Raw genomic sequence first — 25,011 nt, forward strand, 5'->3', positions numbered from 1 at the left:
CCCGGTCCATCTCCAGTATACATCCAGATACTAACTTTTTATTAGCAGGATGATATCAGAGGCTTATAATCTGTCATTAATATATCTTCTGTATGCTATGGAGACCATGTTTTAATAGGATTAAAGCTTCTATCCACAACAGTTTCTACAGATTTACCGTATTTTTCGTACTATAGGGCGCACCGGCCCATAGGACGCACCTCGGGTTTTTTTTTGGGGGGGGGGAATGAATAAAAAAAAATTATTCCCTCCCCCAGCTGCGGCTGCCGCCCCAAAGCTTTGCGGACACTCGCCCGAAGCACGGGGAGTCCTCCGGAGGGCTCCCCGTGCTTTGGGCGCTGGCTGCCGCCCCAAGCCTCGCGCGCTCGGTGGGACCTCCCGTCGGGTGCGCAAGGCTTGCGGACACTCGCCCGAAGCACGGGGAGTCCTCCGGAGGGCTCCCCGTGCTTTGGGCGGCAGGCTGCTGCCCGGAAGCCTTGTGAGCCCGTGGGAACTCCCGGGCTTGCAAGGCTTGCAGATAGCTTCCTGAAGCCTGGAGAGCAAGAGGGGTCGGTGCGCACCGATGCCTCTCGCTCTCCAGGCTTCAGCGAAAGCCTGCATTCGCCCCATAGGACACACACACATTTCCCCTTCATTTTTGGAGGGGGAAAAGTGTGTCCTATGGGGCGAAAAATACGGTACTTTCCCCCAGCAGTTTGTTGTAGTTATGGGAAAGTCTACAGTTGGGGAATGCAGCCCTTCTTCGTAACTTCTAAACGGGCAGAATCCTAATCTTGGAACACGGTCACCTCCAAAGAGACCCCAATAATAATGTGCCTGTTTCTGGAGGGTAGGGGCAGAGATGGCCTCATAGATAAGTTCCTTTCCTAGCACAAAGACTTCAGAGTTTCAAAAACTATATATACCTGTATCTGGCCCACGTTATATCTTAAAAGTATTGGATATCCTTTTTTCACGCAAGGACCATGCTCACCCTTGGTCAACCTTCCAGGGCCCACATACCAAAGATGGGTTTGACCACTTCATGTGCATGTAGCCACACAGACACATAGCCTTCTCCCACTGATCTGTGAATCGGAAGAGGTGATGTGCATCCTCATCAGGGCTGAATAGAGAGGTTTAAACCTCTCTGTCCACCAGAACACTGTATCTATTATTTTATTTTATTTTCCTGCCACCAAAATTGGTAGAGTCTTGGGGGGACAAGGTAAATTTACTTGTGGGGAGGCACACCAGCCAACCGGGTTGTAGGTTTTAAACCTCTCTGTCCACCAGAACACTATGTCTATTATTTTATTTTATTTTCCTGCCACCAAAATTGGTAGAGTCTTGGGAGGACAAGGTAAATTTGCTTGTGGGGAGGCACACCAGCCAACCGGGTTGTAGGTTTGCCACCTCTGAATAAATCTCAAATGAAATATGACTCACCAAACACCCTCCTAGGAAGTAAGAGTTCCACTTAACAGGATGGGCCTTACTTCAGAGAAAACTTGCATAATAGTGTGCTGCTATCATTTTTTAATTCCTTTTTCTGCTGCTATCATTTTTTAAATTTCCCAACGTACTGATAAAATACACCCTAATTTACTAAGGATATGTATAAAATATATATATAATGCACTTTCCAATCTCTGAATTATTATTATTATTTGGTTCATAAAAGTTTACTTACCAGAATGAAGAGGCAACTAGTGGCAAGCCAGGTATGTTCAGGGATAGTAGAAAACACTGATAAAATCAAGCAACCGAAGACAAGGAGAAAACTGAAAAACAAAATAATGTAAAAATTAGCAAGGACCATTGGAGTGAAAATAAACTATTAAAAATTTTTTCCCCTAAATTTTTGAAGTTTAAAATAAGGGGCTGTCTTATACATGGATAGTGCATAGCGCATTTTCTTAATTTTGAGTCCCAAAAAATAGTGGGTGTCTTATACACAGGGAAAATATACATACATATACATGGAAAAATACGGTAATTACGTCTCCATTAGAGCAGGGTGCTGGCGCCAGCATGGGCAGCTTTAAATCCCCCAGGAGCGGACCTGTTCCCAGCCCTCCACATCAGACTGTCATTGGCCAATCTGGCAGGCTGGCGCAGAGGTGAATTTCATGCTGGAAACATGAGCAGAAGCTCACACTCTGGCCCGGGGATAGCCCCGGCACCCAGCTCTCGAGCGTCAGTAAGGACCATTTGCCAGACCTGTTCTCTCTGCTGTCCCCTGAGTCCAAGAAAGGAAAAACAGACACTTGGAAAACTGACAATACAAAAAGGGGCAAAAAGACACAGATTGAATGCCCCCTTTCAACCTGACGGGCCGTTTCCTCTATCTATGCAGGCATAGTTGCCACAAAATACCCAGATAGGGGCTGGTACCTCTTCAATTATTTGAGGGTCATTCCGAGAATGCAAATCATGGCTGCGGATACAGCTGCCATGGAATATGGTGTTAGGTTTTCTAATAACCCTCACACTAGGTGGGATCCAGAGAACAAGGGTATGTGGCTGGAATTGGTGGGGCCCAACATCAGAAACAGGTCTGAGCCAGCAAAACCAGGAAAACCCATCCCTGGAAGCAATTATTTCCATAGGGTGTGCTGGGAATTCAATCAGGGTGCATGCCACAGGTGAGGTCTCACTTGAGTGTAAGCGGTGCCTAGGGTTCTACCCCTACACATCGTACAACAGGAACCACACACCCTTTCATGGCTCCAGGGACTTTGGCCCTGGAGCCCCACAAAAAGATGTGGTTCCTACAGCCCCATAGCTAGTCTTTTCTATGAATATAACAACATGACCTTAGGAGCTGAGACCTCATGAAAGCAAGGAGCATTCACGTAAATAAGGGTCAGTAAGATGGGTGTTTCTAAACATCTGAAGAACAGATTAAATGTATTTTTTTATAATAACACACAACAACAACACAATGGAACACAATGTGTCTTTTCCCTTTAACTGAGCTTTACGGGAAGGGCTGAACTGCTGAGAACATTAAACTGTTTGCAAATCAGGTACTTTGCTACTGCTACAATTCAACATTTATGAGTATTTTGCTTTCACCTTGTTAGCCTTTATTGTATGATTTCATGTGCTTTGTATTTTCCAGCTCATTAATATTGTCCTTGATCCAAAAAACTGTACTACTAGTTTGGTACACCCAAGGGAGCTTTCGATTTATATTTTCAAACAGCAGAGTCAACTCCCAGACATATTTCTATGTGGCAACTGCAGTTTGAACAGCGGGGTCTGCTGTTAAAGGGGGAAAGTATAAAACCCTACTTTGTATGTCTAAATCCTGTTTGGCTTTCAGCCATGAAGGGTAAGTATCAGAATTGAAATGGGAAATAGCATAAACAGCTACTCAATACTACCAACAGAGATATAGGCACAAGGACCCAAACTCTACAACAAACATCTGTCTTTATTATCTACTCAGGTAACAATATTACAGGGCCAATTAACATCAATAAAAACATCAAGGGGTCATTCACCGGCTTATCTTCTGCTGTGAGGCATGCCACCATCTTCCAGCAATGGCACACTGCATTTTACATAGGGCAAATAGAGGCATAAATGGGGTTTGCAGTTCCTAGGATGCCACTGTTTAACCTTCCAAGGAAGCCATTTCTCAAGGTTTGTGGATCCTTAGGGAATAAGGGCCCTCACAGAGATGAAAGGCCCTCATAGTCAGGATGGAGGTGAGGCAGGCATTATGATGGGAGGGGCAGAACCGAGTTATCTGCGATGCAATGGGTCAGTTAGTCAAGTATTTCTATTTATTTACTTGATTTAGGGGTGGGTAGCTGCCCCTCCCCTGCACCCCCTGGCTACGCCCATGAACGCCCTCAGAAGAGTTTCAACAGAATCTTGAGACTTAACACCACTGTCCAGTCTAAAGAAGTTTGGATTATCATCCATGCTGCTATTTTAGGCATCTACTTTCTGGACAATGTGCTAAAGTTATGAGATACTTTGAACTAATGAAGGCCTTGATTGGGTTTAAAACTGGAGTTAAAATATTTCTTTGAATAACTAGATATTTTCACTAAAGGGTAAAAAAGAAAAAGCGAAAGAACAAACAAAAGATTGGAGGACAATAGCCTATTAAGGCAACATAAACCGTGTGTGTGTATGTGTGTGTGTGTGCTGGTGTGTTTTAAATAGCTGACTCTAGACCCAAATCCTGGCCAAATTTCCATGATGCTACATGAGCCAAGAGTCTTTTCATATCTGGATACTGAAAACAAAACCAGTTCTTTTTCATGAATTGAACACAAATCCTATGTTAACAGGATCCAGATTATTATTATTATTATTTTTAAAAAGTTGACTGCTAATAAGAATGAATAAAAAGAATCAAAACCCATACTGCACTGACCGGGCTCATGTGAGAGGAATGGGATAAAATAATAATAATAATAATAATAATAATAATAATAATAATAATAATAATAATAATAATTTACTATTTGTCCCCCACCCATGTTAATTTGCAGACATGTCCAGCACTTTCAAGCTCCTTTTCTGAAACAGTTTTATTTCACTAGTACAGCCAGCAGCCACCAAACCTTCTTAATTTTGGTATTTCCTTTTGGCAGACAGTTTAAAGCAGTAATTTGTAATAATGTCACATTTTATCATGCCAGGTATAATTTTGGACTGGAACCATAAAAAAAACAAAACTCTCAGTAATCCATTACAGCCAAATGCAATCACAATAACAGTTGGTTGGAAAATCAAGTGTAATTTTAAAATAAATGACTGGATATGAAGAAAAAGGGATGAACATCCGTAAATCATGAAAGCTCTTGTCATATTACTGAAAGGAGCATGGTGACATCTCATGTGCTGCTAACAATAATATGAATTCTTTTTATTTCACTAAAATCGCTGTGTGACGTTAGCTTTGGCTGCTGTTTCCTGTTCAGCAGAACCTTGTTGAGAGCATGCACTGTGAAAGAGAAAATCTGAAAAGGACACAGGAAACAGGGTGGGGGAAAAGCACTTTCCACTGTTAATAAAATGGTGTTCTCAGAAGTTACAAATTATTGCTGCCCATAGTTAAAGCTATTTTCCAGTCAATCATTTTTAAGTCTTGTGCAGAACAAAAGGGGATGTGTTTCTTCTAATATCCCAGGGATGGATTCTACAAGATGCTTTTATTGCACATGAAATTTGGAGAGTCCTTCCTAACCCAAACTCTTCTCTAGGGCCCAATTATCCCGCAACATTCCTTTATAAACAGATTCTGAACTATGCCTTAATTTAAGAACTTTCATTTCTGAAATATAATGTAATGTATTAAATTATTGCATTGTAGGGACTGGTTTAGCTGTGATCTCTGCATGCCAGGGGCAAGCCTAGACTACACTTCCAACTCTTTGGTTCTATGAGGATATGGTTTGGGTCAAACCATACTTTCCGGCATTTCAGTTAATTCATCATAATATGGAATTGAACATTGATGCTGTGAGTGCTTTGTCCAGACCCTGGACATACAGTGGTACCTCGGGTTAAGAACTTAATTCATTCTGGAGGTCCGTTCTTAACCTGAAACTCTTCTTAATCTGAGGTACCACTTTAGCTAATGGGGCCTCCCGCTGCCGCTGCACGGTTTCTGTTCTCATCCTAAAGCAAAGTTCTTAACCCGAGGTACTATTTCTGGGTTAGCGGAGTCTGTAACCTGAAGTGTCTGTAACCTGAGGTACCACTGCAATGGGCTTTTATGACCCCTCCTTTAGATAGCCATGTGTCAAGCGCACCACCTTTCCCCTGCCACTGAAGGAACTAGAGCTGTGCAACATCAGCATGCACACACACACACACACACACACACACACACCCTGCAGTGTGTGCACAGCTCACACTGTGTGCGCACAGTCCATTCACCCCCAAAATCTGCTTCAGAAGGGTCCCTCCAGATCACATTTGGGGAGCACATGGAAGGCTGCAGGAGGGAGAAAAAGTCAGGCACCATTGGATATCACCCATCATACTGTTACATTATGTCCCAAATATATTTTTGGTGTTTTGTTACCTATTATGTATTCCAGTGATTTATGTTGAGATATAATAAATACTGGATTAACTTATTAAATAATATTAATATATTTTTAAAAATAGATATTGCAATTATCCCTGCCAAATGCATTTCTTTTATAATGCAGTATGCTTATGAAGAGAAGCAGTATCAGTGTTTTCTTTTTTAATGATAAAGATTCTAAAGAAAAAGCGAATTACAATATGAAAGTAGAGTTACAGGGTCTATTAAAAGTATGTACAATGGTACAGCACAGAGCAGGTCAACACAGACAACTGTTTTGAAAGTATCCGGCACGTAAGCCAGTGTTTTGTAAGTATAGCTTTTTAGGAATGAATACTGGAAAAAATAAGTATATTACAAGCTGAAGCATTAATATTCATGTTTTGACACTGTGTTTGACAATTATAGTGGAGATTAATGTTTGGATTTAGAAACAGGGTGGAGATGTTTGCCCTTGTCCTATTCTTCCTCATTTTAAAGTTCTAGGAAAACAATAGATAAGCAGGTTTAAACTCTATAAAAGGAAAGAAATGCAACTACCAAAGCAAGCTGCCCAGACAAGGAAGGGTTTTCGAAGACCATTCAGAACATCAAAAACCCAAGACATAAAGCATTGGGTGAATTAATGGCGTTTGCAGTACTGAACCTTAGCTATACACAAGGCTGTCCATGTTTGTGGTCCCTTGTGGTAGAAACTTGAACTTGCTCTTTTATTTATTTAGTTTAGTGAGCCATCCAGCCCACAAATTCACTTTTTGTTTCTAAATGTTTTGCTGTTTTTACCTTATGTATACTTGTTTTTTTAAAAAGTCTGGTGGATTTTAGCAGTGTTTTATTATGCATACGAAAGTCTTCTGATTAAGTAGTCCGTAAATCTTTCTAAACAATAAACAAACAACACCCGTCTCAATAGGAGGATTAAAATATACTCAATTTTCTCTGGAATGTGTCCATTATGGAAAAATGGGTGGAATCCAGACTGAATGTGAAGCATTGTGGTTCTGCTTATTTTACAAAAATGTACCTGCTGCCTATGAGGCATGCTGTATGGAATACAATACTGTATCTCTTCATTTATAATGCTATTCCATGTTAAATGTCGCTGAGAGGCAAACTAAAAGCGGTAGGATCTTAAGTCACATTGGAAGTGGCTGTTGATTGCAAGATAATGCTAAGCAGGATGTGGGGCTCCTCTGAGTTGAAGCAAGGTCTCTTCTACCGTATTTTTCGCCCTATAGGACGCACTTTTTCCCCTCCAAAAATGAAGGGGAAATCTGGGTGCGTCCTATGGGGCGAATGCAGGCTTCGCGGACCTCTCCGCTAGCAGCGGGAACGCTCCCGCTGCTGGCGGAGAGGTGCCTGCATGCGGAAGCCTGCGCGCGCTGAGCTCAGCGCGCCCAGGCTTCGCGGACCTCTCCGCTAGCAGCGGGAACGCTCCCGCTGCTGGCGGAGAGGTGCCTGCATGCGGAAGCCTGCGCGCGCTGAGCTCAGCGCGCCCAGGCTTCGCGGACCTCTCCGCTAGCAGCGGGAACGCTCCCGCTGCTGGCGGAGAGGTGCCTGCATGCGGAAGCCTGCGCGCGCTGAGCTCAGCGCGCCCAGGCTTCGCGGACCTCTCCGCTAGCAGCGGGAACGCTCCCGCTGCTGGCGGAGAGGTGCCTGCATGCGGAAGCCTGCGCGCGCTGAGCTCAGCGCGCCCAGGCTTCGCGGACCTCTCCGCTAGCAGCGGGAACGCTCCCGCTGCTGGCGGAGAGGTGCCTGCATGCGGAAGCCTGCGCGCGCTGAGCTCAGCGCGCCCAGGCTTCGCGGACCTCTCCGCTAGCAGCGGGAACGCTCCCGCTGCTGGCGGAGAGGTGCCTGCATGCGGAAGCCTGCACGCGCTGAGCTCAGCGCGCCCAGGCTTCGCGGACCTCTCCGCTAGCAGCGGGAACGCTCCCGCTGCTGGCGGAGAGGTGCCTGCATGCGGAAGCCTGCGCGCGCTGAGCTCAGCGCGCCCAGGCTTCGCGGACCTCTCCGCTAGCAGCGGGAACGCTCCCGCTGCTGGCGGAGAGGTGCCTGCATGCGGAAGCCTGCGCGCGCTGAGCTCAGCGCGCCCAGGCTTCGCGGACCTCTCCGCTAGCAGCGGGAACGCTCCCGCTGCTGGCGGAGAGGTGCCTGCATGCGGAAGCCTGCGCGCGCTGAGCTCAGCGCGCCCAGGCTTCGCGGACCTCTCCGCTAGCAGCGGGAACGCTCCCGCTGCTGGCGGAGAGGTGCCTGCATGCGGAAGCCTGCGCGCCGAGCTCAGCGCGCCCAGGCTTCGCGGACCTCTCCGCTAGCAGCGGGAACGCTCCCGCTGCTGGCGGAGAGGTGCCTGCATGCGGAAGCCTGCGCGCGCTGAGCTCAGCGCGCCCAGGCTTCGCGGACCTCTCCGCTAGCAGTGGGAACGCTCCCGCTGCTGGCGGAGAGGTGCCTGCATGCCGAAGCCTGCGCGCGCTGAGCTCAGCGCGCCCAGGCTTCGCGGACCTCTCCGCTAGCAGCGGGAGCACTCCCGCTGCTGGCGGAGACGTGCCTGCATGCCGAAGCCTGCGCGCGCTGAGCTCAGCGCGCCCAGGCTTCGCGGACCTCTCCGCTAGCAGCGGGAGCCAGCACTGGGCTCCCACAGCTTGCAGAGAGCTGCCTGTTTGGGGGCTGGGGTCGGGGGAAGCTCGGGCTTCCCCAACCCCGCGCCTGGGGGGGAAATAATTTTTTTCCTTTATTTCCCCCCCAAAAAACTAGGTGCGCCTTATGGGACGGTGCGTCCTATAGGGCGAAAAATACGGTAAGTATCCTGAACTGGGGACATCTAACTCTCTTCTCTTTAAAAAATGCTGGAAGCAGAATGTCTGCAAAACTTAAAACACTTCTTCCCAAGCTTGCCACATAAAGGAAATACAGTGGTACCTCGGGTTACATACGCTTCAGGTTACAGACTCCACTAACCCAGAAATAGTACCTCGGGTTAAGAACTTTGCTTCAGGATGAGAACAGAAATCATGTTCCGGCGGTGTGGCAGTAGCGGGAGGCCCCATTAGCTAAAGTGGTGCTTCAGGTTAAGAACAGACCTCCGGAACAAATTAAGTACGTAACCAGAGGTATCACTGTACCATATAGGGTGGGAGAGAGAGACCAATATTTTGATAGATCCTCCTTCTAATCATAGGCAAACATTTTACCAGGGCTTTCCAATCCCAGTGCTTTGAGGAAAGAATACTGTGGTTGCTAATAGTTGAAAAAAGGCATACAGTGGTACCTCGGGTTAAGAACTTAATTCGTTCTGGAGGTCCGTTCTTAACCTGAAGCACCACTTTAGCTAATGGAGCCTCCAGCTGCTGCCACACCGCCGGAGCACGATTTCTGTTCTCTTCCTGAAGCAAAGTTCTTAACCTGAAGCACTATTTCTGGGTTAGCGGAGTCTGTAACCTGAAGTGTATGTAACCTGAAGCGTATGTAACCTGAGGTACCACTCTATTGCTTTGTTGCTAGTTCTGCTAGTAATGGTTGCTTGGGAAATGCTTGACATTCATATCCTTTTAACCTTTCTGCCACATGCCCACACATACACTCCTGTCAAATTAGCTTTGCAATTTGTTTCACAAGTCTGAATCTGTTTTTTCATTCATCATATCTCCTTGGTACCGGGATCTGCCTTTCTGAAATTTTACAGGCTACTTTCCTAGGAGCACCACAGGGAGGGGAAAAATCCACATCAGGACCTTTAGCCATAAACACACAGTTATCAAATGTCTTAATTGTTATGGATTCCTTTTGCTTTCTTTAACCAACCCAGACTAAATTTGGTCCATAATTTGGCAGGTTTTCTCCACTCAGGAAAATCTCATCCAATTCTGCTGAATTGGGGGGGGGGGAGTTATAAACATGTTTTGATTTCCCATAGTAGTGAATGAGTGAAGTATGAAGATTTGTTTTTCCTAATCAGGATTCCTATTCAGTTCCCAAACGGAAACACACAGCCTCTGAAGCAATTTGGACTAAATCTTGCTCTTATCCAAAGCAAGATCTGAAGGAAATCTTGGAGTTGATGGTTCTCATAACTGCTGCACATGCAATAAAACTGCAGCATTATCAATTTTATTTACAGCATTCATATAATATACATAATAATATATTCTTCCTTTGTCACTTCCTTACAAAGTAATGTTTACAAGCTTGACACAAAGCTTACTTTACAGTCCCCAAAAGCTATTAATTATTACAACTTCACTCATTACTTTTTGTACTTAGTCTCCAGCCTTTCTCTGGAAAAATAAGAAAACTTAGAATAGCCTTCTTTGTACCTTCTGTATTACTCACTCTACAGTACAGTGGTACATCGGGTTACATATGCTTCAGGTTACATACACTTCAGGTTACAGACTCCGCTAACCCAGAAATAGTGCTTCCGGTTAAGAACTTTGCTTCAGGATGAGAACAGAAATCATGCTCTGTCAGTGCGGCAGCGGCAGGAGGCCCCATTAGCTAAAGTGGTGCTTCAGGTTAAGAACAGTTTCAGGTTAAGAACGGACCGAACGAATTAAGTACGTAACCAGAGGTATCACTGTATTAATCTGGGAACTGTAAGTTTTCTTTTTTTCTATTTTGGTAAATGTGCTGTTCTTTTTTCTCCCAACACAGATATGCTTTTATGTTGCTCCTGGTATGTCTTTGAACCCCTCCATCGTAGGCTCAGGTTGCATATGCGTGTAAATAAACCATATATCATAAACCCCCACATTCTCCACTGTGCCTCATTCCAAAAGCAAACACAAACCCTGGCTAAAGTGCTTGGAACCCCTGGAATCTTGCAACAATATTTTAAATGCCAATTTCCCACAATATCCCCCACACTCCAACTTAAAACACAACCCAGACTTATAGTAACTGAACCACAGATTCTAAACCTATTGACTGTCAATTGCACAACTGTGTATTGTACTACATTTATGAATTAAGACAATGCAAACAAATTTTGAATGGCTTGTTTCTGCATATTTAGCACTTTAGCATATTTAGCACATTTCTGGATACAAACTGTTAAGTTGTGGGTTGACATAGCAGACGACACAACGATTTCTCCAAAGCAGCTCTTTATTTTGTAAGCTGGAACAGAACTAAGCTGAGGAGCTCAGTCAGCCTGCTTATATAGAGCTACAGAACTGTTGTAACTGTTGCAACGTTCTAAAACTATCCAATCACTGAACGTCACTTTTCGATCCTTCATTTGCATACAAAACTATCCAATCACTGAACGTCACTTTTCGATCCTTCATTTGCATAACTATCTACAGTATCCCCCTGCTGGCCCAGGGTGAGAACTTCAGTACATAACATAAACAGTAAAGGAATAAACGTTGAAAAGTCTAATGAAGGCTTTCCATTGAGGCCTACTACAGTGGTGCCTCGCAAGACGAAAAGAATCCGTTCCGCGAGTCTCTTCGTCTTGCGGTTTTTTCCGTCTTGCGAAGCAAGCCCATTAGCGGATTAGCGCTATTAGCGGTTTAGCGGCTATTAGCGGCTATTAAAGGCTTAAGGGATTAGCGGATTAGCTGCTAAAAGGCTATTAGCGGCTTAGATCAGCTGATAAGAGGCTTAGATCAGCTGTTAAGCGGCTTAGCGATCAGCTGTTAAGCGGCTTAGCGAACAGCTGTTAAGCGGCTTAGGGGCTTGGGAAAAAGGGGGGGAGGGGGGAAAAACCCCAGGAATCGCAAGACATTTTCGTCTTGCGAAGCAAGCCCATAGCAAATTCGTTTTGCGAAGTACCTCCAAAACGGAAAACCCTTTCGTCTAGCGGGTTTTCAGTCTTTCGAGGCATTCGTCTTGCGGGGCACCACTGTATTGTGCATCTCATTTCACCATGACGGAACTACTTTTGCTGTGTGGATTTATGTAGCCAACAGCACCACAGTCCTTGAGTTAAAAAATTCTGTGAATGCTTACAAGATTCTGCCTGCTGCTTTTTTTGGTCAGGGTGGTGACTTAGCCATTTTCATCTAAAAAAAAACAAAACCCAACAACTACTACTGCAATTTGCCATATAAACAACAGATTTAGGGGAAGCAAGCAAGAAATGTAATAAGCATATATCTCTGTCGAGAAAATGTATCACGAAGGAGACATGAAATGACTGCTGTCTTTGATGAAGAATTGCAGCATTTTTTCGTTTAAAATATTTATACCCCATCTTCCCTTATAAAATTCAAGGTGGCTCACATGAAGAATAAAATAAAATGCAGCAAACTCATATCATTATCTAAGACTGCAACCAAGACTCCGTTCAATGCAGTGGGACACAGGAAGCTGCCTTATACTGAACTGATCCATCTAACGCAATATTGTTTATACTGGGCATGGGATACCTTTGGCTTGCAGGTCGAATTAGGCCCGAAAGGGACAGTGCTTTCCTATACCAACATTGCGGAATCCAATGTACCCAAGGATATCCTATGCCCTTTCAAAATATGGGGTGGTGGGTTTTTTTTGGGGGGGGGGGTTAGGGTTGTTGTTTTTGATTTTGATTTTATTCTGTGAAAAATCCTGAGGTCAACGGGTATAGGATGGTATATAAATTCAACAAACAAACAAACACAATTTTAAGGCAATTTCCCATTGTTTAGGGCAGTGGTTGCCAAACTACCCCCCGCAATGAACTGCTTGAAAATTGCTGAGGGAATTGGGAATTATGCATAATAGCTGGGAAACAAGTCACTGTTCGTGGAAGGAAAATGTGCACATACACATCCTAGTGAATGCAAACAATGGCTGGTTATTATGCGCATTAACTGCTCCACTTACCCTATCTTCCCTCCGTTCCCATTGAACGGAGCTTGCAACCAAGCCTTTAACATACATACTGTGTTCTGTTCTCCTTTAAACAGTGGAATGCAATTAATATTTCTTTTTTAATGAAAAGCCAAAATCTTACTCAGTCTCTTACCACTTTCCCAATACCTCTGGTACACACACGTCAATGAAAATTCAGCTCTAGCAGAAAGTACATTATTCAGTTCATACTTAGCATGCTGACAAGCTTTGATGCAGATCTTGAGAAGGGGATCCTGCAATCTGACTTAAAAGAGGCTTCACTGTTTTCTCTAAATTGTCTTCTTGCAAAATTCTAGTTAATTTCTTGGGGGAAGCCTATACTACAATCCTACCTTGAATATGGGCTTCTCATGCTTCCTATTCAATAGCGTATGGAGAAGTTGTACCCTATTTTGAAAATATTCCTGAATTTCAGCCCCCATTTGTCTCTAAAGATTTCAACATTAAAAACTGAAACATTTAAACGTCAAAATCCAGATGTTTTTGTCACATTAGTTAACTGGAGCATAATCTCAAATAGAAATTGTATTGAAATAGCATAAAAAAGGTAAAGGTACCCCTGCCCGTACGGGCCAGTCTTGACAGACTCTAGGGTTGTGTGCTCATCTCACTCTAGAGGCCGGGAGCCGGCGCTGTCCGCAGACACTTCCGGGCCACGTGGCCAGTGTGACATCGCTGTTCTGGCGAGCCTGCACCAGCGCAGCACACGGAACGCTGTTTACCTTCCCGCTATAAAGCAGTACCTATTTATCTACTTGCACATAAGGGTGCTTTCAAACTGCTAGGTGGGCAGGAGCTGGGACCGAAAGATGGGAGCTCACCCCGCCGCGGGGATTCGAACCGCCGACCATACGATCGGCAAGTCCTAGGCATTGTGGTTTTACCCACAGTGCCACCCGCGTCCCTTCATTGAAATAGCATACCACATAGCAAAGTACGGGGGGGGGGGGGAGAGACAAAAAAAAATGTGTTAAATTTGATCACCAAACGTTTTAGAATGTCATGTCAAGAAGTAAGATCCACTAGCATATGAAATTGCTTAAGCTAGTGGCCTCTATCATGTTCACTGCATTGAATACAGAGGCAGTTCTGTTTGTTTATTGAATCCTGCATGTAATTCATCCTCCTATAAATTTTTAAAAGGAAAAGGAAATATTTATGTCAAGGTTATCTTGGCTAATTTCTCTCTAGAGATAAGCTGTTTTTGTTTCAGTGCCCCTTGAATGTACTCTGGCTATCTTTAATGCAAAAGATATGGACTTTTAGATAAATGGACAACTGTAAATGTGTATGATAAACCAAGATAAATGCTCTCATCGGTGGTTTAAAAGCATTTATCAAGAGCAAAACTACTATGTCACTTTGAATGTGATTATATGGCTGTGCAGTGTTAATTTTAAAAAGTAAAGGTAAAGGTACCCCTGCCCGTACGGGCCAGTCTTGCCAGACTCTAGGGTTGTGCACTCATCTCACTCTAAAGGCCGGGAGCCAGCACTGTCCGCAGACACTTCCGGGTCACGTGGCCAGCGTGACAAGCTGCATCTGGCGAGCCAGCGCAGCACACGGAGCGCCGTTTACCTTCCCACTGGTAAGTGGTCCCTATTTATCTACTTGCACCCGGGGGTGCTTTCGAACTGCTAGGTTGGCAGGCGCTGGGACCGAACGACGGGAGCGCACCCTGCCGCGGGGATTCAAACCGCTGACCATGCGATCGGCAAGTCCTAGGCGCTGAGGTTTTACCCACAGCGCCACCCGCGTCCCACTAGTGTTAATTTTAGTTGCTTCTGTATTTTAAAATTAAAACTGCTGAAGACTGTAGAAGAAAGCAGCCAAGTAAACACTTTTATTTGAAAAATATATTTATGGGTATGTGACTGCAGTTTAATAGATTATCCCCAGCAACATCTTTGAGGTTCTGATTTCAATAAGAATATAATGCACAGTGGGAATACCTGTGTTACATTGATGTTTAATACCCACAGGAGCCACATGATGTGCAAGGATCACACACGAGTGTAACATACAACTTTAATGCCAGTGTAGATGTCTGGGAAAACAGATTCTGATACATCCATGCATCATGCATTTTACCTATTTTACCAATGTTTTTAATAGGAATTACCCAGGGACGCGGGTGGCGCTGTGGGTAAAACCACAGTGCCTAGGACTTGCCGATCGTATGGTCGGCGGTTCGAATCCCTGCGGCGGGGTGAGCTCCCGTCTTTCGGTCCCAGCTCCTGCCCACCTAGCAGTTCGAAAGCACCCTTAAAGTGCAAGTAGATAAATAGGTACCGCTTTATAGCGGGAAGGTAAACGGCAACATGTAAATAAAAATATTGGCAGATTTAAAACAATTGATTCCAAATAAACAAACAACAATAGCTTACTTAAAACCAGCAGCTTAACATTGAATTCGGAAATATTTCATAGAATTGTAGAGTTGGAAGGAAACCCAAGGGTCATTTACTCTGAAACAAGGGTGGACAAACAACAAGGGTGCCTGTTTCAGAGTTCAGCTATAGCCAAAGTTATGTGAATGAGCCATTTGCTACAAACTTTCCCAAACTCATTTGTCAAAGAAAGAAAAAAAAGCATGAAAATCTCAGTGGGATTCCAGCCAGATATTTCTGAAACATTACAGCAGCAAGGAACTTTTATTCTAAAGTTGTTGAGCATTTTCCCAAAGTAGAGACTAGGAGCTCTGCTGCATACTGAGGCATCTGTAAAACTCTCTCCCACAAGGCTAGTGTCCCAGGGCGCAGCAGCAGCAGCAGCTTCCAGAGTTTTCAATTTCTATGCTAGTGACTTTTTCTTTTTTAAAAAAAAACCACCATAAACTCTACATCCTTTGAAACAAAAACATTTTATCAGTGGAAAAATGTGAATAAATCTCCTCCCCAATGATAAATCAGTAAAGTAGATATGGAAACTTCTAGACTGGAAAGTGCTCACATAGCTTATCTAACTGCCAAACATTTTCTCCACAGAGCCTTTCAAAAATATTCGAATATGCGAAAGGGTTTCAACGTCATATATTTACACATTCTCTCACCATTGGAGAAAGCACTTCCCCGTAGTATCTGAGGTTATCAACATTAATCAACTTGCTTGACACATGATTGACCCATTTTAATGTAATTTTAAATATGCTAGCTTTATAGTGTCACTCCCATAAAAAGATTTCCCCAAGATTTAATGCAAAAAGAGAGAGCACAAGGCATTAGCTTAGCATGCACACAGGGTGCGAGCAATGCTTTCTCAGAAACATTTTAAAACATACATTGCATGTCTGGTGCTGTTCAGATTTTCATAAACTGATTTTCTCCTCTCTTGGTGTAATAAAATAAACTCTTACACTCCAAAATAGTGGAATTATGTACCCAAAGGAAAATAAGATCTTATCTCCTCTTACGAATAGTACAATGGAATCTGAGGGTCATAAAAACATAATTTAAATACTTTGCCTGGTGCAGTGGTTCAGCCCTACTTGTGTAACTGCAGCAGCCACTACTGGGTTTGTGGAAGTGGGAACTGTAAACAGTGGTTATATAGACCTGCAACTCAGAGTAACAGTTCACAGCTACCCTACAGCCTATGACAGCTTATGCTATAATAAACTTTTTCGTCTTTAAGGTGCTACATGGCTCTTTGTAGTTGTTTTCCGCATCAGATTAGCATAGCTATGGCTCTGAATCTTTTCAGAAACCCTTTGGCTCATGAGGAGAAACTCTGTTTTGCTCCTGTCCCCTGCCAAAACATTTTCCTTACCTAAGCATTTGGGAATTTTACTCTTCCACCACCTCACAGGTTCTACAGGGAATTTCTTGACGTTATGATTGTAGGGTTGCTTCCAGATGACATATTCACTGATTCGTTTGCTTGGAGGTTAGATGACGCTGGTTGTTTATTGAACATGCACTGCAATATGTCCGTGGGGAGGTTATACGAGTTTTAATTGCATAATCTGAATTTGCCATTATGTGGCTGAATCCCGCCTGAAAGCAGCTACAGTCTGGAAGCACTCTAGAAGCAAAACACAAGACACTATAAAGTTACCTTCTTAAGAAAAAGGGCCTTCCTAAACCTCTGAATTTCCATTAAAAATTACAAGAGAGTAGCTGAATATTTGAAATGTCACCATGTATAAAGAGAAGGAAAATGGGCTCTAAAATGTTGGGTGATATGCCTTGATGCCTTGAACTAAACTTACCCAAGACATAGTCTCTTTATTTTATAAAAAGCCATATGCAATACTGATTTATGGTTCTGCAGCTAGTAGATTCTTCCATTTTGAGTCTACTTATTTTTGAACCAATTCAGGCAATAATCTAATTAAAATGTTGGGCACTACACTCACTTTCTAATAATAAAAGCTATTGGAGATAATTTAAATGCTTCTATAAATGTCAGCCTTGTTATATCATTAATTTTATATAACTTACCATATCTTTGGGTTTCCCCCCCAATTAGGTGATTAGAGTGCTTACATATTTTGTTTGCTGCAATGAAGAATAAAAGTAAAATTGACTAGGTACAGCCAAAAAAAAATCTGTAGGAAAAATTGCTTCAGCAATTAAAACACAGAAGCCAGCAGTAAAACTGCCAGAGAAGTAATGTAATCTTAATGCTGAAAGAGTAAAAAACCATCAAGGAAAACAAGCAGAAATTAAAAGCTGAAAGAAATTAAAATGCAACTGGTAGTTGATCCTCCTCTTCTTTTTACTTTGTTTTACTGGGGTATCCCAGCCAGATGGGTGGTGTACAAATTATTATTATTATTATTATTATTACATGGCAGGTTGTCATGTATCTAAGTATCCAACCTCTTCTGAAAAAACTCCAAGGAAGGAGAGCTTGTGGAAGTCTGTTCCACTGCTGAACAGCTTACTGTCAAAACGTTCTTCCTGATGTTTAGTTAGAATCTCTTTTCTTGTATCTTGAATCCATTGGTTTAGGCCCTAGCCTCCAGAGCAGGAGAAAACAAGCTTTCTCCACCCTCAAGGCAGCGGTGTGCATCAAGTACCACCTCTAATGACCTGTCGGCCTCAGACGTCTCTTCAGATCTTTGTGTAATTAGTGGGAAGGTCTGAAAACAGTTTTCAAGCACATTCAACTGAAAGTTTGTAGAAACACTTCCCACGATTTGAATCCTGAGAAGCCAGGGTTCCAGCTAAAACCCTCTTTAGACCTTCACACCAATTGCATGAAGGTGTGAAGAGCAGCCTAGGGACATTGACAGCAGAGATTGTATGTGTGTCAGTTCCACCCCATTTAACCTTCTGCATGTTCAGGAAACACAGTTATTATATCAACAGTAGCAGCAGTGCTCTTAATTCTTTGGTGTTCACAATTCCCCAAAAGGTTGAACTGTGTAGAACAACTGACAGGGATTATTATTATTATTAAAAGAAACTTTGATCGGGCAAGTAATACTGATATGCACCACCCAATCAGAAGATAATGAAGAGAGGGCAGTTGAGCTGTGATCAAAGAAGTGATCAAAGAAACAGCATGACAATACTGCAAAATATCACATACTAGGACTTTTCTTTTGGGATCATTTGACTTCAGTTTATCTGAGAGACAGAGCTATTTGTACAGTGTAAGATGAAGGGATAAACTTAACCACATCAAACAGGGATTACATAACTATGAGCTCTGTATCAATCTAATGTACTAAAGCTTTGTGGCTAGATATACATGATATATATAGTATTCTCACATTCCATTCCTTTGAACAGATGCTCTTTGGGGAATTATAGTGGGGTAGGCAGATGTTTCCCAACCCCCCTCCCCAAATACATGACCCCCTCCACAAACCTTCTGACTTTTCCTTTCAGAAAATTCAGTTCACTTTGCTGCTTCCTTTGTTTACCACATGCACAAAACTAGGCATTGGGTAGTATTCAACCAAGTCTTATTCAGTGTAGATCCACTAAAATGACTATGACTAAGTTAGGTACGTTAATTTCAATGAGTCTACTCTGAGTAAAACAAGTTACACTACAGGTACATTTAGCAGCCTCACAGGAGGTTGAGGAGAAGCTGAATGGAGAACCAGGTTCTATCCCTGTCATCTCCAGTTAAATTAAAAGGATCTGGTAACAAGTGATGTGAAAGACCATTGCCCCAGATGCAGAAGATCTACTGCCAGTCAGAGTAGATAATATTAAACTAGACAGACAAATAGTCTGATCTACTCTATGGCAGCTCCCTACACTCCTGTGCAAGCAAAGTAGGCCACATGAAGTTCCCAAAACCAACCGTCAGCTGCTTTACCCAAAACCTACATGTAACTTGCACACAGTTGAATTAGGAATGTGATTTGGAGTGAAGCCACTAATTAAACCCTTTTCACAATTGGTAGGGAAAATAAGATGACTAATTAAGGGACAATTCATCACTATTATCCCAGTCAGTCTGAACAGAAAGCAAACAAAGTTTCTAATTAAAGGTACAATAGACCTGAACAGCCTCAAAAACATTTTGCTGGTCCACAATGCATTTTTAAGTGAAAAGTTTCACTGCAACCAGGTTGGAAAATAGATAGTAGGACAACTTAAAAACCAAACATTAGAATGCATTGAGTTGGCAACAAGCCTTCTAAAATCTCTGTCCCAATTGGTATCTGTCCTGGATTTGAATTGATTTTACATATGTGCTCTAGCTTTAAGCTGTTCCCATATTTAAAACTGTTTTATATACAAATGTTTTAAACTGTTTTTTATATTTGCAACTGTTTATATGTCACTAAATTGTAAATTGCTTGAGATGCCTCATGGGAAGTGATTCATAAGTGAAATAAATAATAGTCTGGATTCCCTGTAAAAAGTGAGTAAATGAGGAATAGAAACTGCGAGCTAAATGGTTTGTGTGAGACCAAGCTTTTTTCTGTGTTATAGTCTGAATTTGAGGGTTTTCCAGTACTACCTTTCAGTGACAATATAATAGGAACTACAGTGATAATCTAACTATGTGTATGACAATGCCATTCCAGCCTCCACATACTTCCTGTGATGCCAAATCCTGGATTTCTGCCATGCTGCAGTTTGAAAAATGTGCCGCTTGGTATATATCTCTCCATATAAACTGCAATTCCATCCCTGAGAGTGAACCAAAGTTGGCAGAAGATCATGTTCTGCACTTAAGCAAAATATATTCTTTACTATCCATTTTCCATTGTTCCAGCCAAGAATGTTAGGAAGCCCTCTTTCCCCCTCCAGTTCCCTTGCTCCTTACGTACAACTTTAATTCTTTCCTTCCTTTCTGTTTTACTCGAGAAGATCATATCTCATCTTACTCCTGTGATGGCTGCTCCCCAAATGCTGTTTTCCCTTATCCCCCTATCAATTTTCCTCCAATAGTTACTCTTAAGCCCCATAATCTTTTAATTTATGTCTTCTCTACTGGTTAGGCTGATTTACAGTTAAATGCTCTTTACTGTCTTTGCTGTTTGCAGTCACTGCAATCCTTGAGTTTCATAGTCAACTTGTATTATAACTTACATCAAAAACAGCGATAAAAGACACAAATTGCTTCCTTATATCTAGTTTGTTTTGATCAGATTCCCCAGCACCAACACACACACACACACACACACACACACACACACACACACAAGCTGTGACACATGAAGTATATTCTTGGGTTAGGTTTTCGTCAAGCTTTTTTCCACTGGGCTGTAGGACATGTGGCTCCAATGAACACCAACAGATTTAATTTAAAGTACATGGTAGATACATGAACAGGAGAGAATTTTAACCATGCCTGTCCTTAACATATATCATAGACTCTTGTCTATGAAAGCTCATGCCACAGTAAGGTCTTTGGGTGCCGTAAGATTCTTTGTTTTGTTGCTGCTGCAACAACAACAGACTAACTTTGCCACCCTTCTGGAAAGTCTAACTTATCTAAATAAAAGGTAAGAATGTTTTGTCCTGTCAGCTGGAGGATTAGTATGAACAAAAATGACAAAATGTCTTTTCCCACCCACAATCAGGGCTTTGGTTTGGATCCTAAGTTAATTTAATAAATTTCTGCTTTCCCCCTCTGTAGTCATCTTTCCAACACCCTAGTGTTGCTTGTAAGCCGCCCTGAGCCCTTCCTTGGCTGGGGAGGGCAGGGTATAAATAAAATATTATTATTATTATTATTATTATTATTATTATTATTATTATTAAAACATCTGGAGGGCTGAGTTTGCCTATGCCTGCACTAGGTAAATAACTTTAATAATGATTAAGCAAATTTTAAATGAATGGTCATTTAAGGTTAATCTGGCTGCGAAATCTAGCAGATAATTGACAAACATGGGCTGTTATCATTCTTTTGCTTTCAGTAACTTTATACAACCCTGTGAGCTTCTTCTGAGGATCTGAGATTTATATCATTTCTATGAAGAAGTTGGCTCTGTGTTCCTGACTGGTCAACTTAATTTTTAATACAGATAAAGGCTCACATCAGTGTCCAAACTGATGACAGTCTGAAAACTGTAAGGCAATGCTGCAAGTAAAATCGTGGCATAAAATTGCTGAGTCAGTGCCAGCGTTCCACCGGCTTCAAAATTGCTATAAAAATGAAACTCTTGAGGCCAAAAACTGTCATGATGTGTTGCTTTAAATAGATCAAAATGGAAGCTGTTAAGAATACCAATCCAAAAATAATACTATAGCAGGCTCATGGAGACCTTGGTACTAAGAACCACTATTTATTTATCTATGCATAATACCCACCCTGTAAACGGCTTGAAAAGAAACAAAGGCAGTATCCAATTTAACAAGCACACAAACGAAAAAAAGGACAGATTTGTAACAGTTGGGCATTAATGTTGTCAAGAATAAAATAAAATTTGGGATCAGTCATTGATTATTTATCCCAGTATCCTAGGTGCAGCCTGATACCTTAAACAGCTAGCAGAGACCAATTCAGTCTGCAGTTTCCATATTCAATTCATTGATTAGGGATCAATGAATCTGTCACTTTCAGTTTCTCTATTTTCCCATCTTAAGTTCAGATCTCCACATTTCATATCAGTTTTCTACTTGTTTTTTTTAATAACAAACCACCAGCATTTTATTGTATTTCTCATAATAAATACATGCTTGTCTGTAATATTGCCTATTATCTACATATTTGCAAAGCAATCTTCCCTAATATAATGCATATTTGTATGATGTTTTACCCTAGTATACACATTTTTGTCCCCTGGAGAGTTGAATTGCAAAATTCAAAGAAGTGTGAATTTCAAAGAATGGTTGTGTTTTGGTTTGTGTATTATTTTGGAAACTGCAAATTAGGTAGAATTGCCTTTAAATGTGAACGTAATTTATCCTGCATCCTTATTGGCATTGCTTCCAAACAACCTCTTTATTGAGCATTCATCCTCAATGATATAGAGTGATAGACGGTTTCAGAAGAGTTGTGCTTAAGGAAGCAGAGAGGCTTCAGCAAGCAGCGAGCTGGAACTCTAAAGCCAGCATAGTGGTCCTGATACAAATGAAAGTGTCTTTTCAGAAAGAAGACATTATTGTGGCTGAGCATTCGTCACTAAGTGCTGAACCTGAGAAAAGACTTCACTAGAGAAACCAACCCTGCTCTGTGAGTGCCGGCTTGCATAGATAGAAGAGGAATTAATGCCGTTCTTTTAAACAGAGGGTTAACTAGATGATGATGACTTACATATTCCTTAGTAGCTATGCAAAGTTTAAATAAGGCATAATTTGCAACTGATGTTGGAAACGATTTCTTCCATACACCGTGGAGCTGTGAAAAGGTAAAGTAATACTGTGCAAAGCTTATTAAAAAAACTGAAACTGTGATTGGTTATTCATTGCCTTTGAAATCTATAGTAATACTTCTGGGTAGTATGAAATATTAGAACAATGCATTTTAGTAGGGAATTTATTAATAGCTGCAAGAATGTTACTAGCTGCAAAATGACATATACCCACTATTCCTACAATAAAACATTGTATATTACAATGAAGTCTAAATTAACATAAATGATAGGATTGAGGGAAGGGAGACAGAACAAAGAACACTTTGAAATATCTTGTTCCCCTTTTACAACATTTATGAAATAAAATATTAAAGTGACACCCGCTCTGGCTTCCCCTCTGGCTTCCTCCCTCTCCCCAGGAAGGAAGAGGGGAAGTGGGAGTCCTGCTTCCCCATCTGGAGCAGCCATATCATGAGAAAGGGGGGTATCTGTTTCCTCCAGCCCCTGTTTCCCAGTCTAACTTCCCAGTGTCATCATCCTGTTCCCCCACATCTGACTCAGCCTGCCATGCCATCCCTGAGACTGTTGGCACCTTGGGACTCATGGCAATAAGGTACTTTGTTTATTTGATACATTTAATCAATTTAAAAGTAAGTAAGATATAACAAGGGATGGCGGGTGGCACTGTGGGTTAAACCACAGAGCCTAGGACTTGCCGATCAGAATAATAATAATAATAATAATAATAATAATAGTAATAATTTTTTATTTATACCCCGCCCTCCCCAGCCAAGGCCGGGCTCAGAGCGGCTTACAAGCAATAATAAAAACAAGATGAATGGTTTGCCAGAAGCAGCTTAGTCACGCTGGCCACATGACCCATAACTGTACGCCAGCTCCCTCGGCCAATAAAGCGAGATGAGCGCCGCAACCCCAGAGTCGGCCACGACTGGACCTAATGGTCACGGGTCCCTTTACCTTTAAGATATAACATCTGAAGTTTTAAAATTTAAGTCTGTAGCAACATCTAACAATGATATATTTTCATGTGATCTTTAAAGTAATCACATATTTATTAATCTTTATTGTTTTGATATTTTGTTTAAGCTCTGACTAGATCTAGACACATGAAAGAAGCGATTCAGTTAAACGCGCTGTAAAGTTCATACAGGGAAATCCCATTGACGAAAAACGGGACTACACAGCGCCATCTGGTATCACAGCATTATAGCGCACATAAAGCGCTTTATCTTAACGAATGTAGCTGAGTCTTAGGTCTCAGTTATGGGTCTCTCACACCGACACTATAGTAACCACGCTACTACAGAAAGAGGAGTAATTAAAGAATTGTTTATTTTTAAGGTATATGGTGGCAGCAGGAGTTTACTGGGAGGGTTAACTTAAAGATACATAAACTCCCTCCCCACCCAGCAGTTCATCCGCACTGTGCAGTCAAGGCACAATTTTAAAGAGGTTCATAGAATCACAGAAGCTACTTTTAAGAGTGATGGCAGATATATGAATGGCTACTGGATTGTGGGTAAATGTTTTCCATAATTACTAAAGCACAGCATCTATTCCTGTATTTTTCACCAGCAGAGTTAGGAGGTGAGATTTAGATTAGGGAAAGGAGTCCCTTGCCCAGTACCAATGAGGTGATCAAAACTGTTCCAACCTGTGCCTGTTTTAAAGTAAATAAAATAAAATGGATTTCCTGCATCATGTCTGGTTTTAGTACTCTAAAGGAGGAGGAATCACTATTATAGTTTAAGTCTCAGGATGTACGCTCGTTAGGCCATTCACTTACATGCTCAGTGGTACAAAAATAGCTTTAATTAGTAGAGGTATAATTGTTCAAGCCAATCCCCTCTGTTGGAACGGTTAAGTCTTATCATTACTAAGGAGGATGACCTGAATTTTTCAGGTTCATTTAAAATGTAATATGTTAACAATGCTACTCCTATTATGGACATTGGAAAGGTAATTAAACACTAAAATGGCTACTAACGTGATTAAGCAGAAAATGCAGTTAGGCTATTACTAAACCCATTAGAGTTGCTGCACACACAGCCGTGCTCAGTAATAAATCACATCTGATTTTGGGAGGGAGAAGTACTGTGTAAGCAGCTGGCTTCTCACCGAAAAGAAATATATATATATATATATATATGCTTTCGTAGATTTTCACGGGTACAGGAATGCAGGTTTTGGTGTCCTCGGGTGTCTTCCCGTGTAAAAGTTGGGGTGTCTAGGCGACGTTTCGACGAGGTCTCACTCGTCATCTTCAGGCTGGTGCTTTCGGCTTCTTGTTACTGGAACAGAGCAGGATCTCAGTGTTTGAGTTCCTATAAATACTGTTGAGGAGGTGTGGTGTATAGCCTCCAATGTTCTGGGCAGAGAGGAGGTTCCCAGGCTA

General features: G+C 42.2%; 1 protein-coding gene across 4 annotated transcripts in view; it reads right to left on the minus strand.

Annotated features, from left to right (window-relative positions):
* Positions 1-25,011, minus strand: part of KCNQ5 (potassium voltage-gated channel subfamily Q member 5) — a 249,935-nt gene that overhangs the window by 83,354 nt on the left and 141,570 nt on the right. For 3 of the 4 annotated variants that reach the window (XM_083431158.1, XM_083431161.1, XM_083431159.1), the window contains exon 2: positions 1,673-1,763. In XM_083431158.1, coding sequence (XP_083287284.1) covers positions 1,673-1,763 — 91 coding nt within the window. Of the gene's footprint in view, positions 1-1,672; positions 1,764-17,319; positions 17,377-25,011 lie in introns of all 4 variants that reach the window. The other variant, XM_083431160.1, reaches the window with a different exon arrangement.

This window comes from Podarcis tiliguerta (assembly GCF_965153285.1).
Source record: "Podarcis tiliguerta genome assembly, chromosome: 3".
Classification (NCBI taxonomy): domain Eukaryota; kingdom Metazoa; phylum Chordata; class Lepidosauria; order Squamata; family Lacertidae; genus Podarcis; species Podarcis tiliguerta.